Source organism: Emys orbicularis, chromosome 5 (assembly GCF_028017835.1).
Source record: "Emys orbicularis isolate rEmyOrb1 chromosome 5, rEmyOrb1.hap1, whole genome shotgun sequence".
In the NCBI taxonomy this organism is placed as follows: Eukaryota; Metazoa; Chordata; order Testudines; family Emydidae; genus Emys; species Emys orbicularis.
Window position 1 is genome coordinate 122,889,615 of NC_088687.1, and position 16,889 is coordinate 122,906,503.

The window sequence follows — 16,889 nt, forward strand, 5'->3', positions numbered from 1 at the left end:
AGTCGTAAAAAATAATATTGCATTTCCATTTACTTTGAATTGTTATTATAAAACTGTATTCCTTACAAGTTCTCACTAAAGTCTTAAACCATTGATATATAGGCATCTAGTTATTTGCACAAAAGAGAATCAAGCTACAGTTCAGTATCAGTCTTACTCTAGCACCTCCCCCCCCCCCCCAAAAACCCTTCAGTTACAGGGTTAGGTCCCAATCCTGCAAATACATGCATGTGAATAGTCCCATTGAACTCAATGGAACTCATGAGTGAAACTCACTACTGTGAAGAGGGCCAGCACTAGGCCTTTTTGCTACTTAAGTTCAACTGAACATCTATTTTGGAGATTATGGTGGTACACAGACCAGTGCTTGCTCTCTGCACATAGGTATATGTAACACCACGTTTTTAAAATTACTCCCATGTTTAAATGTGTGCATGACTTCACTGTGTATTTTTGATTTCCATATTTTCTGAGAGTATTCATCTGCTTTTGTAAATACATTTTAATGTATTGATTTTCACAGTCTGTTAACTGTGTTTGCAGCAGAGTGACATTCTAGAGCAGTAAAGTGGACACCAGAGAGGTCAGGCAGCAGTGGTGTCTGGGGAAAATAGGTCTGACTACAAAAGCAGCTGCAGATCCCCCGCACCTCAGCAAATGGGGAATAAGATATCTCAGAGTTGGACACACTGTTTGTGGCACATGGAATTAGTGAACACTTAAAATTTTGGCTGCAATAATTAAGTAAGTAATTATTAAGTAGCACTAGTAAATGGCATAGAAAGGCTGAACTATTTCAGTTCAAAATCCCATAAATGTAAACGGTGGCAGAATGGTAGAACCAAATGAATAAGAGGGGCACCTCCTTGACAGCCTGGATGTTTTGCTTATGGGCCTCCCCATGGATTCCTGGCTTTTGTCTCTTTTGAAATATACTTTTTTATAGTGATAAAAATAAAATTTTTATTTGGAAAACATACCTGCAAAGAGCACACACAAAACAGGCCGGGTGGTAGGTTTTCCCCAGTGCTGAAACCACTTCCCCCTCAATGAATTCATCACAGCTGATGCACCGTGTGCCATAGAGTCTTTGATAGTCCAAAGTACAGATGTAGTCTCCCTGTCTCACAAAAAATCCTCCTTGAGCCAGGTCACATCCACAAGCTACATGGAGAGAAATGGCAAAGATTTAGAGGACTGAAAGAGTGGAGCTGTATCTATAATAAGATGAATCTTCAGTCACGATCAGCACATTTTAAAATATATATAGCAGATCTTCAAGCACAGGCATCTTAATATTTGGGGCTCCTGAACACAAGACACCCATGAGTCAGAAGGTTGCTACCCTTATGGTTTTCATCAGTGATCTACATTAATAAGCTTGTTTTATTCCATATAGAAAAACTAACATCACAGCAGAGAGCCTGAGGCCTGGTCTACACTACAGGGTTAGGTCGACGTAAGCTGCCTTGTGTTGACCGAACTGTGGAAGTGTCTTCACTTAAATTTGGCTCCTGCTGACATAAATGCCTCTCTACGCGATTTAGCATCACCACCTCCCCAAGCGGCGTTGAGTCATGGTAGGCCCTGCATTGTTTACGTCAACTGTTATTGACTTTCAGGAGACATCCCACAATGCCCCACACTGACGATACAATTGATGCAAGCACTCCTGGTGAGGACACGCTCCGCCGACACAAGGAGCCAAGTGTGCCCACACACAAGTGGTTTAATAACTGCGGTGGTTGTATGCGGACGTAAATTAGGTCAACATAATTTTGTAGCATAAACATGGCCTGAGTGCAGAGACATAAGTCCCTAGATGAGGGGCTACTTTGGGATGCTGTTAGATGTACCTTGACCACCACATGCAACACCCACCATTACATTCAATAAGATTTTTAAAAGGAAGGGATTTAAACCCTCATTCTCCAAAGCAAAAACCAGTCCGTAATCTACAGGGATTAGAAACTTTTCCTATTGTTTATTCCATAACTGCCCATTACCGGATTCTTATGAGGCATCCAGTACTGGCAAATGATGGAGACAGAATAGCAATCTTGATAGATTACTGGTGTGCTGTGGTATGGCAATTCCTATGTTCCTGTGCACAAGGCTGGCGTAAGGACATTGGGGAGAGTGAGCAAGATGACGTTTTGGGAAGACATTCTCAATGTAACTAATACACACTACATACAAAGCGTGTACGTGGGAGGGATCTGTAGGACCACCCTTCCCCAAGTCACCTGCAGCAGAAGTGGAGCCCAGCCACTTGTTCTTTGTGACTCTAGCAATCAGTTTAGATTTCTAAGGCTATGACTGCATGGGGAAAGGATTAGAGACTGGCATTCTAAAGAACAAAACAAGCGGAGATTCTCCTTTGCACAGCCCAAAGGCTGGCCCTGCTAACAAAGGGCATGTGCAAACCTCAGGAGCTCCCTCCAGTTCATCAGTACAAACAGGGTCGGAGCCAGGATCATGTTTTGAGATTACAGGGGAGGAGGGGAAGGAGAGAGCCAAGAGCTCTCTGCTTGAAATCACAGGGAGAGAGAATTATCTGCTCTGAACCTTCAAGAGGCTTGGATTTGGCTGAGAGAAAGGGTAGATGTTCAAATTGGTTCTTATACTAGGAGGACAGTCTGACCTATCTTGAGTCACCGCAGCACCCTTGTTGTCAAGTGCTCTGACTCCATTTCTGGAAGAACTGCTTTTGGGAGCAGTACCTGCAGTAACCTACAATGTTCAAGGTCAAATTAGGCTGAAATTCGAGCTGCAAGAAGGATGGAAGAGATAAGTGTATCATCCAGGCAATGCTACCAGTCATCCACAGTCCACACAAGGAAAGTGCAGGTGTTGCTTGTAAACTTCACTGTGTCGTGTGCATGTAATATTAACAGCAGCGCTATCCAGAGCAGCTTAATTTTTAAGTCACCATTTACAGTACGTTGATTGATCTACATTAGCCTTGTTCTTTGTCTCGCTTAAGGTCAACAATGAAAACCTCATTCTAACTTTTATTAAGTTCATACAGAAGTTCATATGCCTCCTGGACATATTTTTTGAGCAATAGCACATGGCTAGCTAGACATCAGCTTTCTGTTATGTATACAGTAGCGTGACAGAAGCATAAAGCAAATATGGATTTAAAGGTGAGAATAGGAACTGCTGTTCTGGACTTTTTTAAATTAATGACACTAAAACTTCATTTTAAAATTGCTAGAAGATATCAAGTAGTATCTAAACTTGCAGTGATAACCATATGAGGAAGGAAGGTGAAGTGTGTAATTAGTTTCTTCATCTTCCTTGTAGAAGATTCCTTTATTCCAGTGGCACTCAAACTTGCCACTATGTGACTGGACCAAAGTCCATAAGATCATCAATAGATTTTATACACATTTAGAATATAAAAAATAGACAGCACAAGTAATTGCTATTATAGGCATGAAAACTACCAAGGAAATGTTACACTTTGAACAGAGGTGCTCTGTTAACACAGCTGGCTAACAGTACAAAGGCAGAATTACCCCATCTGTCTGTGTCTTAGTATTTTTTTTTGTTTTTAATTGCTATTTTTTGTCCGATGGCTCTGAGAAGTTTGCTCAGATGTGTTGTAGAGTTTCTTATTCACAACCCCAAGATGTGTTATACAATACCATATGCTGTATCAGCTCTGTGCTGCGAACAGTGAATAATCACAGAGGGACAAATTAGACACAGTTCAGCAACTCTGCAAAAGTGCTATTTGTTTTAAGAGACCTGGGGTCCAATTCTGTAACTGTAGGATGCATGGGACTCTAAACTGAGGTCAATGGAAGTCACACACAGAGAGGGACTGCAGCAGTGGGCCTTTGGATTAAGGAATAAAATATTCCGTCTCAAAGAGAAACCCACAGCCAGTGTGAGGTGAGGGGAAACAGTAAGGAAACACCTTGGAGTCGTAAGGCAATCGTCCTCGTAGGGTATTTCTACACTGACAGCTCACGGGCCTTAGGATGCAGGGCTGTTTAATTGTGGTGTAGACATTCTGGCTTGGGCTGCACCCCGAGCTCTGGCACCCTCCCATTTTGCAGAGTCCTGTGAGCCCGAGTCAGCTGGCACAGACCAGCCGTAGGTTTTTAATTGCAATGTAAACATACCTTCCGGTGCAAACAGCACTGGGAGGAGCAGGCAGTAGTGAGTGACTCCCAAACTCTTGGGAAGGAAACAGTTAATTCCCCAGAACATCCGGGCAGAAGGCTTTGCTGACCCTATTCCCACCTCTTTGTTGCTTGGTTGAGTCCCCACTCCATCTACCCATCCACTCTAGCTGTACCATATGAGAAATGTTTTTTAACTCAGCAGGAGTTAGTGCTGCTTCAGACAGGGAAGGGTTAGGTGCAGTGAGGAAAGAAACTCCTTTTTGATTCCTCAGAAAAACAAAATATAATCCATACAAAATTATCTCAAATCCCACTTATTTAAAGAGAACAAATATTTAACAATAAAATAAAAATCTTGTCTTTAATTAAGGTAAGTCATTGTTTTTCCTCCATAACTGCATAATTTATTAAACATTAAAATATTAAGGAAACCCAGAACAGCTTTGAAAAAATAATTGCTTCCTGAGAACGTATAAAATTTCAAGTCCTTCATTCCAATAATTACTGTTTTAGGGACGGGAAGAAACTATTTATTTCCTGTCAGCTTTACTAGTTTCTATGTAATACCCTAGCAAAGAGAAACTGTCTGCTAAAATATGCACATTTATAGTTTACATAGTGCACAGTTTGTTCTGAATCAATTAGCTCTGGAACAAATTGATTGGTCACTTGTGGTCTATATATTTCTTCCTTTTCTGTGATTTGATCAACTCTTCAGCTATGTTCTCATTGAGTATTTCTATTATAATGCTGGTTACTTACATGTACAGTAATAGTTTTCAAAGACTTGAGCTAAGGTCTGTTTTTAAATGTCAACCCTCATGACATGTTTAAGTGAAAACAGACATTTTTTCATGAAAATCTGGAGTTATTGAAAAAACATTTTTGTCAAAAACAAACAAACAAAATGTTGATGAAAAATTTCTACCAGCTGTGGTCATCACATGCTAATTTTATAGCCATGACAATGGTATTGCTGTTACTAAGAGTCCATCAGCAAATAGAGATTTTCATTTTCTTAACACCTGAATTGCTTTAAATCACTTTGTTCTGAATCTTGGTGTCACGTTTTGGCTGCTTCAACTTGGTTCTTGCACATGGTCATCAGATGTTTCCAGAGCAACCACCAGGCTGCCCTGAAAGCAACACTTCTATGGGAAATGACTCCTGGAAGCAGGCTTTTCAGATTGAGAAACTACAATAGGGTGGGCTCCATACACTCTTCCTTCAGTACCTTATTTTAGAGATTGAGGAAGGTCTTGTGAAATTCACAAAGAGTCTAAGACTCAGATGCCCTAGTGTGAAACAAGGGCTGATTTGAGGGTTTCCTGTGTACCTTGTAGGCAGGCTCCATTGCAGGGCACTGCAAACCAGGCACTCTCTCCACTGGGGATTTCCCCCAGAACAAAGGGGATTTCCCAGTGGCTCAAGGACAGTGTTATAACCCTACACAAGCCCCTCCCATGCATAAACACTGAGTTTATTGGAAGGGAAGCGGGGAGAGAGTCTAGTCAGAGCACAGCGCACGCTGGCTATTCTAGGCTGCTGCAACAGCCCACTGGGGAAAAAATATCAAAATTTGGCCTCTATTCAGAATTGACTTATTGCTTTAAAACGGGGGGGGAGGGGGGGGAGGGGGAGGGGAGAAATGGCAATTTGTAATTTACAAAGGAGCTAAAAAGAATTTAAAAGCGAAGTGTTGTATGTCCAGGTGCTGAATTTTACAGTTCTGTCATCTAATGATAGTTTTGGCCTTTAGAAAGAAATATTGCAGTCATATACCATTCCAAGATTGGACTAATTAAAGCCTATGGATTTTTAGAAAACATTTAATGGCTTTGTTTTAATTTTTCATGAAAGACATTTCGTGTGCCCTGTTACAACATAGTTAAAGATCTGAAGACTCGCTCGAACTATAAACTGAGATGCCAGATGGTCCATTGTGCCAATGAGTCACAGAAAACAGCTGCAAATAATGGATCTACTGAGAAGGTGGTGGCTTTTGTTGAGCAGTTCTCTCATCACTTTCTTTCTTCACTCCATCATACCCCTTCCCCTCAGACCCAATCACACCCTGCCCCAAGATAAAGGGATAGGAGGAACCTGATGTAGGCAGAGCGTTAAGCTGTATAGAAGCAGAATTCTCCATTGTCTATCTCTGGCATCGATGGGTCTCCTCCTTCGGAAGGGGTGTAACAATTTCTGTAGAAGAGCAGCTCTTCACACTAATTAATATCCCTCTTCTGCATGGCAATTCACACAATCACAGAGGATCACAATACAACCGCTCAAATATTACAGTACAACATGGAACAGATATGACAAGTAAGATTAAAGCATGCAACAACTCACAAGCATTCAACTGAATCTAAAGTGGTCTTAGCTGATGGGAAAATCTGACTCTTAAAAGCAGAATTTGAACGATTCAACTGAACCAAGGGGCTTAATTTCAGTGGGATTGCACACATCTAACTGAGGGCTAAGTTTGGCCCTGTGTATTTAAAGCTTATCTTAGTTCGGCAATAGCTTTTAATGTCTTTGAATTTGTGCATTTCCACCCAACTGTTATCATTACTTAGCAATACTGGGTGTGATATTCAAAAGAACTCACCACTATCCTAACTACTTCCCACAAAGTTAGAGTTTTACACCATTGACTCCAATGGGAGAAAAGCTGGCCCAACTCTGAGTTCTTTTGAAAATCCCACCCGCTGTTCTATATGTGTTTAATTTACTATAATGAAGGTTCAAACCTCCGTCATGGATCAAGAAGATGTAACAGAAGCTAAAAGCTAGACAGTGAAAGATTAAGGAGAGATGTGTATGCTTCTCATTTTATGAAATGTGTAGAAGTTTAGAAGACTACTACATTAAGCACCTGTAGTTTTGCTATACACCTTTTGATGCACATCTAACATGAAACAAAGGAAATTACAAAAAAAAAGCCCTATCAAAACAGAAACTTTACCTTTTAAAATGAAACTAATCCATTTGTGAATTTGAAAGAATAAAAGGTTTGGATTCTGCCTTCAGTCAGATATTCTTTTCCCACGTATAATGACACTGAAACTCCCACCCTCCTCATTGCATTTTATTAATCACACAAATTCATGAAGTGGGTGTTCTTAAAATTCAATCCAGCAGACTTTAGGTGAAGTGTATGCCATTCAACAAAGTGCCAGCTAGAATGGCTATATGATGAGGGATATTTGATCAAGACATCTGAGAAGTTGCAGAATGTACTTTATGCCCTCAAACAACAGCAGAGACTAATTAGAGAACACGATAAACTCAGCAGAAAAATTAAAAATAATTTCATGACCGGGGGGTTCTCTAATGAATATATTATCAGCCTCATGAAGATTCTTTACCTCCTAATGAATGGAAACATTAATTCTGGTCTCTTGTCATTTATGAGCTATTTATACACAGTACTTCAGCTCCAAGTCTAGTAAAACTTCCATGGTACCACAAGATCTTTTAACTTCAGATAAAATTATCTCAAATAGGAAACCTATTAGAGCTGGTCAGAATATGAATATGTATTTTCAAAAAAATGTCAACCACTCAGAATGCTGATCAAAACACAGCAACATTTCTCATCAAAGCTTCTTTTACAAACCAACCAGCTCAAAAAACAAGCTTGGGCTTTTCATTTTGAAGTGACTATGGGTATTTTTTTCCAGTGTAGAACTACCCTCAGGGACTAAAGGCCAGATTTGCAAAGGGGTTTAGACACCTAAAGATGCAGATAGGTACCTATTGGGATTTTCAAGAGCTCCTACACAGGCTAGCACCTAACTTCCCCTGAAAACAAGGTTAGATGCTCTTGAAAAACACACTAGCCACCTACCTGCATCTTTAGGAAAATAGCTACCTTTAAAAATCTGGCCCTCAAGCACTTGGGCCAAATAATCAGTGGGGCCATTGGACGATTTAAATGCTAAAGGAGCAATCAGGGAAGACAAGGCTGTTGCAGAGAACCTAAATGAATTCTTTGCATTGATCTTCACTGCAGAGGATACAAGGGAGATTCCCATGTCTGAGCCATTCTTCTTAGGTGACAGGTCAGAGGAAGTGTCCCAGGCTGAGGTGCCAATAGTAGAGGCTTTGTAACAAACTGATAAATTAAACAGTAATATATCACCAGAACTTGATGGCATAGGCGGTGGGTGACCAGCAGGCTTGGAGAGGGTAGGCCCCGGCTGGCCGGCCCCTTCTACCCAGGGCCCCGCACCTCCTGCCCCTTTCCCCGCTGGAGCCCAGAGCCCTCCTCTAGCCCCAGAGCGCCCAATGGGTGGGCAGACAGTGCGCCCGCTCCCACACTGAGTGGGTGGGCATCACGGCCCCCAACCCCAGCATGCTGGGTGGGTGGCCAGTGCAAGCACCGGCTCCAGTTGCCCCGAATTCCTGGCTACAGGCTAGCCCCCACTAGCCCCAGGGGAAGGGCGCCAGAACCCTCCCAAAAGTCGGGGGGAGGGGAGCCAGGGAGGCGAAGGTAGCCCCCTGCCCGTGTCTCAGGCCTTCCACCCAGGGCAGATGGAGGGACTCAGGCTCCTCACAGCTGCCCGTGCAGCTCTCCTGACCCGGCTCCGGTGGGGGGGCACTTCGGAACCGCCACCCAGCCATGAAAAGAGCTGGGCAGGCAGCTGTGGGGAGCCACGGCGGACCCTCCCAGAGCAGCCTCTGGCCCATGTCCCCACAACTCCGCAGCTCCTCACAGCTGCCCATGCGCGGCTCTTACCATGGCTGGGCTGTGGCTCCGAATCCCTCCCCCAACCCCTAGCCGGAGCCAGGTCAGGGAGAGGGAGAGCCACGCGGGCAGCTGTGGGGAGCTGACGTGGAGTCACAGACCCTCCTCCTGCCCCAGATGGCCGGGGCACCCAGGAGTGGGGACATGGGCTGGGAGACATGGGCTGGTGGAGGGTCCACCGCGGCTCCCCAAAGCTGGCCGGGCTCCCCAGCCAGGCTCCATGCTGCCCTGGCCTGGGGGTGGGGTGGTGGAGCCTCAGGGGGAAGAGGAGAGGAAATGGGTGTGGTCCACCCTGGTAAAAAGTGGACAGGTCAGGCCTCTTCACTTTCAAAAAGTGACCCCCTTGGTCCCTCCCCCTGTTCTGGTGGCCTTGGCCCAGGGCTCGGGGACATGGGAAAGAAGAACCATGGCAGGAAGCAGGAGGGAGTCTGGGGGTGGAGTGCGGGTGGGGCCACGCAGGCAGTTTGGGTAGGCTGAACCTTCCCCCGCCTTTGATACCCGCCACCCATGCCTGATAGTATTCACCCTAGAGTTCTCAAGGAACTCAGATATGAAATTGCATAACTACTAACTGTGATATGCAACTTATCGATTAAATCAGCCTCCATTCCAGATGACTGGAGGATACCTAAGGTGATGCCGATTTTTTGAAAAGGCTCCAGACATGATCCTGGCAATTACAGCCTGTAAGCCTAACTTTAGTATCAGGCAAATTGGTTGAAACTATATAAAGGAATAGAATGAACAGACACATAGATGAACAGGATATGTTGGGGAAGAGTCAACACAGCTTTTGTAAAGGGAATTCATGCCTCACCAATCTATTAGTATTTTTGAGGAGGTCACAAACATGTGGACAAGAGTGATCCAGTGGATATAGTGTACTTGGACTTTCAGAATGCTTTTTGATAAGGTCCCTCACCAAAGGCTCTCAGGGAAAGTAAGGAGACCTGGGATAAGAGGGAAGGACCTCTCATGGATCACTAACATGGTTTAAAGACAGGAAACACAGGACAGGAACAAATGATCACTTTTGCACAATGGAGAGAGGTGAATAGCGGGGTCCCCCAAGGATCTGTACTGGGACCAGTGCTGTTCAACAAATTCATAAATAATCTGAAAAAAGAAGTAAACAAGATTACAAAATCTGCAGACAATACAAAGTTACTCAAGACAGTTAAGTCCGAAGCTGACTGGGACGAGTTACAAAGGGATCTCACAAAACTGGGTGACCGGGCAACAAAATGGCAGATGAAATTCAATTCTGATAAATGCAAAACATTATCCCAACTATACATACAAAATTATGGGGTCTACATTAGCTGTTACCACTCAAGAAAGAGATCTCGGAATCATTGTGGATAGTTCTTTGAAAACATCTGCTCAAAGTGCCAGCAGTCAAAATGCTAACAGAATGTTACGGAGCATTAGGTAAGGGACAGATAATAAAACAGAAAATATCATAATGCCACTATATAAATCCATAGTATGCCCTTGAATATTGTCTGCAGTTCTGGTTGCCCCATCTCAAAAAAGATATATCAGAATTGGAAAAAGTACAGAGAAGGGTAACAAAAGTGATTATGGTTATGGAACAGCTTCTGTATGGGAAGAAACTAAAAAGACTGGGACTGTTCAGCTTGGAAAAGAGATTACTGAGGGGGGATATGATAGAGGACTATAAAATCATGAATGGTGTGGAGAAAAAGTGTCATTTACCCCTTCATATAACACAAGAACTAGGAGTCACCCAATGAAATTAATAGGCAATAGGTTTAAAACAAACACAAGGAAGCACTTCTTCAGACAATGCACAGTCAACCTGCGGAACTCATTGCCAGGGGATGTTAAAGGCTAAAAGTATAACTGGATTTTAAAAAGTATTAAATAAGTCATGGAGTTTAGGTCCATCAATGGCTATCAGCCAAGATGGTCATGGACATAACCCCTTGCTCTGGATGTTCCTAAACCTCGGACAGCTAGAAGCTGGGACTGGATGACAGGGGACAGATCACTCGATAAATTGCCCTGTTTTGTTCACTTCCTCTGAAGCATCTGGCATTGGCCACTGTCAGAAGACAGGATACTGGGCTAGATGGACCATTGGTCTGACCTAGTATGGCCATTCTTATTTTCTTATGTATTTACCTGTGAAAGTTTTATACATAGTCCATTGTCCCAGTCCAGCAAACTACTGAAGCATGTGTTTAACTTTCAATTGAATTTGAATTGGACTATTTATGTGCTAAAAGTTAAGCATACCAAGTGCTTGGTAGATCAGAAGTTTTGTGATATTATTTGAGTAATGACTAGAATTTGCTGGGCTCTATATTGGAGGCTGTACCTAATCATCATCAACTATTACTTGTGCACTAGTAAAGAAAACCTATGCCAGAGAAGGTGGAGGTAGAAAAGAAACAAGGCAAATCAGAGGAATAAATAAGCTTTCAGCCTGATATACATTATAGAATTTTTTAAAAAGCTATGGTCTGAAAAGCCCAACACAGGATCGGATTGACCACTGGATTACATCAGTTTTACACTGGCATGACCCAATGAAATCAATTAACAGAGTCACACCACTGTAAAACTGGTGTGACAGAGTGGTACATCTCTACCCCGACATAACGCTGTCCTCGGGAGCCAAAAAATCTTACCACGTTATAGGTGAAACCGCGTTATATCGAACTTGCTTTGATCCGCCAGAGCACGCAGCCCCCTCCCCCCCACCCCCGGAGCACTGCTTTACCGCGTTATATCGGGGTAGAGGTGTAAATCAGGCCCAAAGCCACTAAACTCTTCAAGACAGATTGTGAGAGTGCCATGTCCACTGCTCACTTATTCCTGGTATATCTATTTAACATGTTCGGGGCCCTACAGGGCCCCGAAGGACTTAGCCAGTGATGGACACGCTGCTGGTATTGTCTGTGAAACAACAGCAGTTACGGATATTCCATGGCAGTCACTGAGAATGCAAGGTAATGAACCGCACCTGCTTTGTTAACTTTGTTTTGGGCTCTAATCTTACTTTCAAATTTTCTGTAAATGACTCCTCTCCTGCAACCTGAGACCCTTTGGTTTTACACTATGTTCAAATGCAAATCCCTCAGATTACACATGGGAGCTTTTAACATGCTTATTTATAGCCCAGCAGATGGGTTTGATGTCATAAACAAACCACTCCCTGTTACCAAGTTACAGATACCTTCTAATTTTTTCCTTCTCTAGTGAATACTCTCTGTCCTAGCTCTGCCCAACTTCTCATCTGAATCCAATGCAGTTAAAATTGTTGGCTCCAATTCTTATTTACACTAAGGGTGCTTTCCACCACTCCAGTCACATAAAAGGGGCTTTAACATGGGTGAAGGTGTAATGAATACCCACTCCAAGACCCCCTTTTCACTGCCACAGTTGTATAAAGGAGGCATTAGTGCAAATGTGAAACAGGCACATTGGCTTACAGAGCTACACCAATTTACACAAGTTGAGGATCTGACCCACTATGATCAATTAAACCCAATATGCAAGGTTAAATACCTAGGAGGATGCATACACTAAAAAGTGGACCATTTCACCATGGAGGAGCAGAGCTACTGTTTCCAAGGCACATACAGCACTATAGCAATCCAGGGTCCAATGGGTTTTGATTAAAGATTGAGTAGCAAGACCTAAAGAAAAGATGGGTGGATATATGGTAACGCTGATCCTGTATAGCAGGCCTTGTTTTTCTATATCTGAGGTTCAGGTTGCAAGTTCAATGCCTTGTCTTTGACTGTAACCTGGCTAAGGACAGAGAAACCATGCACAGCACATTCCACTTACATCTGTGTAACTTTACAGTAGGGTTTTGCAGGGCCCTATTTATTTAGTAGGGAAACTGCAGGACTTCACACAAGGCCACTGTAAGTTTGCAAAGCAGCGTTCGTGAAAGTTGTGTGAATTTGTTCCTTCCACAGCATGCTAGAGGTGATCATTTAAAGCATGAAGAGTCATGCCCTCTGTTTTTTTTGTTTTTTTTAATTTATAGTCAAATCTATGCCAGTCATCACCAAATTATCTGTGCACCTCAGATATATTGGGCTCGTATATGCTCCTGAACTATTTCCTAAATAGTAATGCTTGATGCAGTTCAGTGTTATGCTGTAAGTGTTAGTGTAAGTGTTAGAAAGATATCACACCATAAACACTGAGAGCCTCAAGAATAACTTGAGCCAAAATAAAGATGATCCCTATCTTTATTATCTATATGGGATCAAACTTTAGTTGTCCAGGGTAATGTAATGACACCGTGACACTGGTAGGCCAAGTGCCAGCTCATGCCAAAGTCCCCGTATCTCAACTAGATACTAACAGATAAACATAGCTGTAATCTGTCTGGCTCACTTGTGGGTTGATATTGATAAAATAGGTATTAGAATTATAAGAAAGAATTTAGTGTTTAGAGTTTAGATTCGTTTGAATACTTGTGAGATGCTGCATGCTTTAATCTTACTTGTAATATCTGTGTTCCATGTTGTAATGTAATATATTTGAATGGTTGTATTGTGAGCCTCTGTGACTGAAGGAGGAGACCCATCAATACCGGACAGGCTATGAGTGGTTCTTACAGTTGGAAACTCCTCACATCGGGATTGAGGAATCGTCAACAAAAGGACTAAAAACTTATTGTTGTTCTGCTCTGCTCCCTGTGAAGAGGAGTCATGCAAGTGGACTCGTCCCATCAGATGAGTTTGCACTTCACATCACATAGCAGGAGGGGGATAAAAACCTTGAACAAATGCAACTAGGTATCTCTATGCTGCTTGGAGATGCTGGGTCAGCAAGCTGTTTCTAGGCATAAACAAGAGATCCCCAGCAGCTTCGCCGGGTTAGCCCTAAAGGACAAATAGAACTTGATGATTATAGAAGCCTATAGACTTTTGAAAACCTAAGACTGTAACTCATTTGTGTATCTGTGTTTGCTTGCTTTAACCTTGTAAATAACTCTCTAATTTCCTTTTCCTATTTAATAAATCTTCATATAATTTACCATAGGATTGGCTACAAGCATTGTCTTTGGTGTGAGACCTGAAGTGCAACTGACCTTTGGTGCCAAAGTGACTGGTCCTTTGGGATTAGGAGTAACCTGAATATTGCTGTGATTCTTGGTGTAAGGGACCATCTTGGTGTAAGGGGGAGGGATAGCTCAGTGGTTTGAGCATTGGCCTGCTAAACCCAGGGTTATGAGTTCAATCCTTGAGGGGGCCATTTAGGGATCTGGGACAAAAATCTGTATGGGGATTGGTCCTGCTTTGAGCAGGGGGTTGGACTAGATGACCTCCTGAGGTCCCTTCCAACCCTGATATTCTGTGATCTACAACAGAGATACACTCACCTGGGTGGCAAGACAGACTGGAGTGCCCAAGGGGACTGTCTGTGACTCCGTGTTAAGGCTGTTAAAGTGCTTGAGGAGTTTGCACTTGGAACTCACAATCTGTCCTGCGGTTGGCCTAGAGGACCAGAATTTCTCTAACATCACGTACCGTATGAAAAGCTATCGTGACAGATGCCCTAGGAGTGAACTAGGAAATGGATTTAGTTTGAATTTTATAGCCCTAATAGTCAATACTTTATCATGTTTTGTCGTTCTCGTTCATATTTTTCTACTGCTTTAATGAAAAAAATAAAACCGCATTCTGATAGCTGTTAACCAAAGGGTTTACAGCCTAAAGAAAAGAGCATTGCCTTATATTTCAATGGCACAAAGTTTAAATCCTGTTATTAAACTTTTATTAAAACTGACTTGAATGGGAGCTCTGTCTGAGTAAAGAGAGTAAAGACTTAGGAACTTGGCCCAATACAAGGGACACCCAGACAGATGTCCTGCAGTTCCAGACTGATAGGCTGAGTTGCAGAAATTAGGTTTTTTATTTGGTCTACAAGTGATGCTTCTGCATCTTCAATACATCAGTCTGGAACATATTATGGACCTCATTGATTTTATTGGAGCGTTCCTGGCATTCATAGCATTGTTATTATTACCTTTAACCTGGATCTGTTTCCTCACAGTTATAAGTCGGAGCAATCATTAACCGATGTATTAGCTTTTCAACCCTCTTTCTGACATTTCTCTTTGTTTTGGAACATAGTGGAGCTTTATCTGGGGAACTTGACAGAGATAGGGTGGGACTTTGAACCTTTGGTGCCAGGTTCATTATTTTTATATATTTCTATATGTCATTTCAAATAAAAGATGTCTATAAGCAAGCTTCAGAGGGGTAGCCGTGTTAGTCTGAGTCTGTAAAAAGCAACAGAGGGCCCTGTGGCACCTTTAAGACTAACAGAATTATTGGGAGCATAAGCTTTCATGGGTAAGGAAGTGAGGTTCTTACCCATGAAAGCTTATGCTCCCAATACTTCTGTTAGTCTTAAAGGTGCCACAGGACCCTCTGTTGCTTTTTATAAGCAAGCTGTTGGCACCTGGATAATTCATGAAACTCACAATCCACATAGGGATAACCATGTAGCAATATGATAATACATTCAATTGTTTTGATAGCTAGTAAGCCAGGCAGCAGAATATACCCCATTCCACTCCACTCAAACCTCATACCCTCCCCTTCCCACAACTAACACTCTATCAAATAAATTGGTTCTATATATCACTTATGTGCTCACAAGTAACTGTTACTCCTCCCAATGTAAGATGTGCTCAACTATATTTTGAGCAGAATTAAAAATTAAACAAACTGCACACATAGCCTGGTGGATAAAGAACTGGTCTAGGAGTTAGGAGACCTGAGTTCTAAGTATAGTTCTGCCTTTAACCAGCTATGTGACCTTTAGTAATTCACTTCATCTCTCTGTGCTTCGATTTCCCATTCCAACCTAAGTCTGCCAGCTCTTCCGGGGGGATGGTCTTTTACTATGAGTTTGTACATTGCCTATCACAGTGGGTTTCAGATCTCAGTTGGGGCCTCTATAATTTACAGCCTAAAGAATAGAGCATCTGTATTATAGGTGGTGATTGGAAATAAAGTTTCAATAAACTGCTGACTGGCAATAGCCAGGCAAATGGCCTATTACAGATTAATTATCAATTTGTTCATTTATATGAACAAAACAAAACAGACCCTTAAAGCCTACAAAGTTATCCTGCAAATTGGACACAGCTAATCTATGGAATCTTGTGTTCCTTTGTTGTTACCCGTGACTTCCACCCCCCATGCTGTGTTCCTCTCCCATCTTGTCCCTATTTAGGCCCCAATCTTGCAAAAAGCTCCATCTGAGTGAACCCTTGCACGTGGAACTCACTGCAGGATCAGGGTCTTAGGACCATAAACTCTTTGATGTGAGGACTGGCTTGTACTATAGATCTGTGCTATTTCCAAAATAATGGGGCCACAATCTCCAGGGAATTACTGTAATATATAACAGCAGTAATAAATAGTAAACACTTACCTTTACAAACAAAGCACTTAATATGAAAATATTTGTTCTGAACTCTCAAAACTTCCCCTTTGCATGGGTTTCCACAGTTATTGCAGAGAATTGCTGAACCTGATGGTTTCTCCAGGTGGTTATGTACAGCCTGTGGTTGAGAAACTGTAAAGAAAGACAAGTTGTATAAGAACATACAGTAGATTAAAAACTTCTGCTGGACAAATTACATAAAATGATGGTCTTATTAGACAAACAAATAATGAAAATTGACATTTCAGTCAAAACATGCCATGAACATGACTCGTGGGCCAAAATGGTCTCACTTTCTGGTGTTGGCCAGCTCCTGAAGTGGTCTTTTTAAACTTTATTTTAATTGAATTTGCTTTAGAATCATATGTCAGTATAAACAGTCTGCTCACCAATTTAAAGCATCACTGCTGATTTTCACTTCCATTTAGGTTACCACCGCAATAATGAAAAAGAATTGTACACGGCTTATGAATTTCACAACCAACTTGAACAAAAACATTTTGGATCAAGGGTTGTATAAAGAGAACTATACAAAAAAATGGTAA

General features: G+C 42.2%; 1 protein-coding gene across 1 annotated transcript in view; it reads right to left on the reverse strand.

The window, feature by feature from the left end:
- The window catches only part of ABLIM2 (actin binding LIM protein family member 2), a 156,072-nt gene extending 139,565 nt beyond the window's left edge, over positions 1 to 16,507 (reverse strand). The window contains exons 1-2 of the mRNA XM_065405740.1: positions 16,333 to 16,507; positions 981 to 1,164 (exon numbers count right to left, since the gene is read on the reverse strand). Coding sequence (XP_065261812.1) covers positions 981 to 1,164; positions 16,333 to 16,507 — 359 coding nt within the window. The remainder of the gene's footprint in view (positions 1 to 980; positions 1,165 to 16,332) is intronic.
- Positions 16,508 to 16,889: the final 382 nt, after the last annotated feature.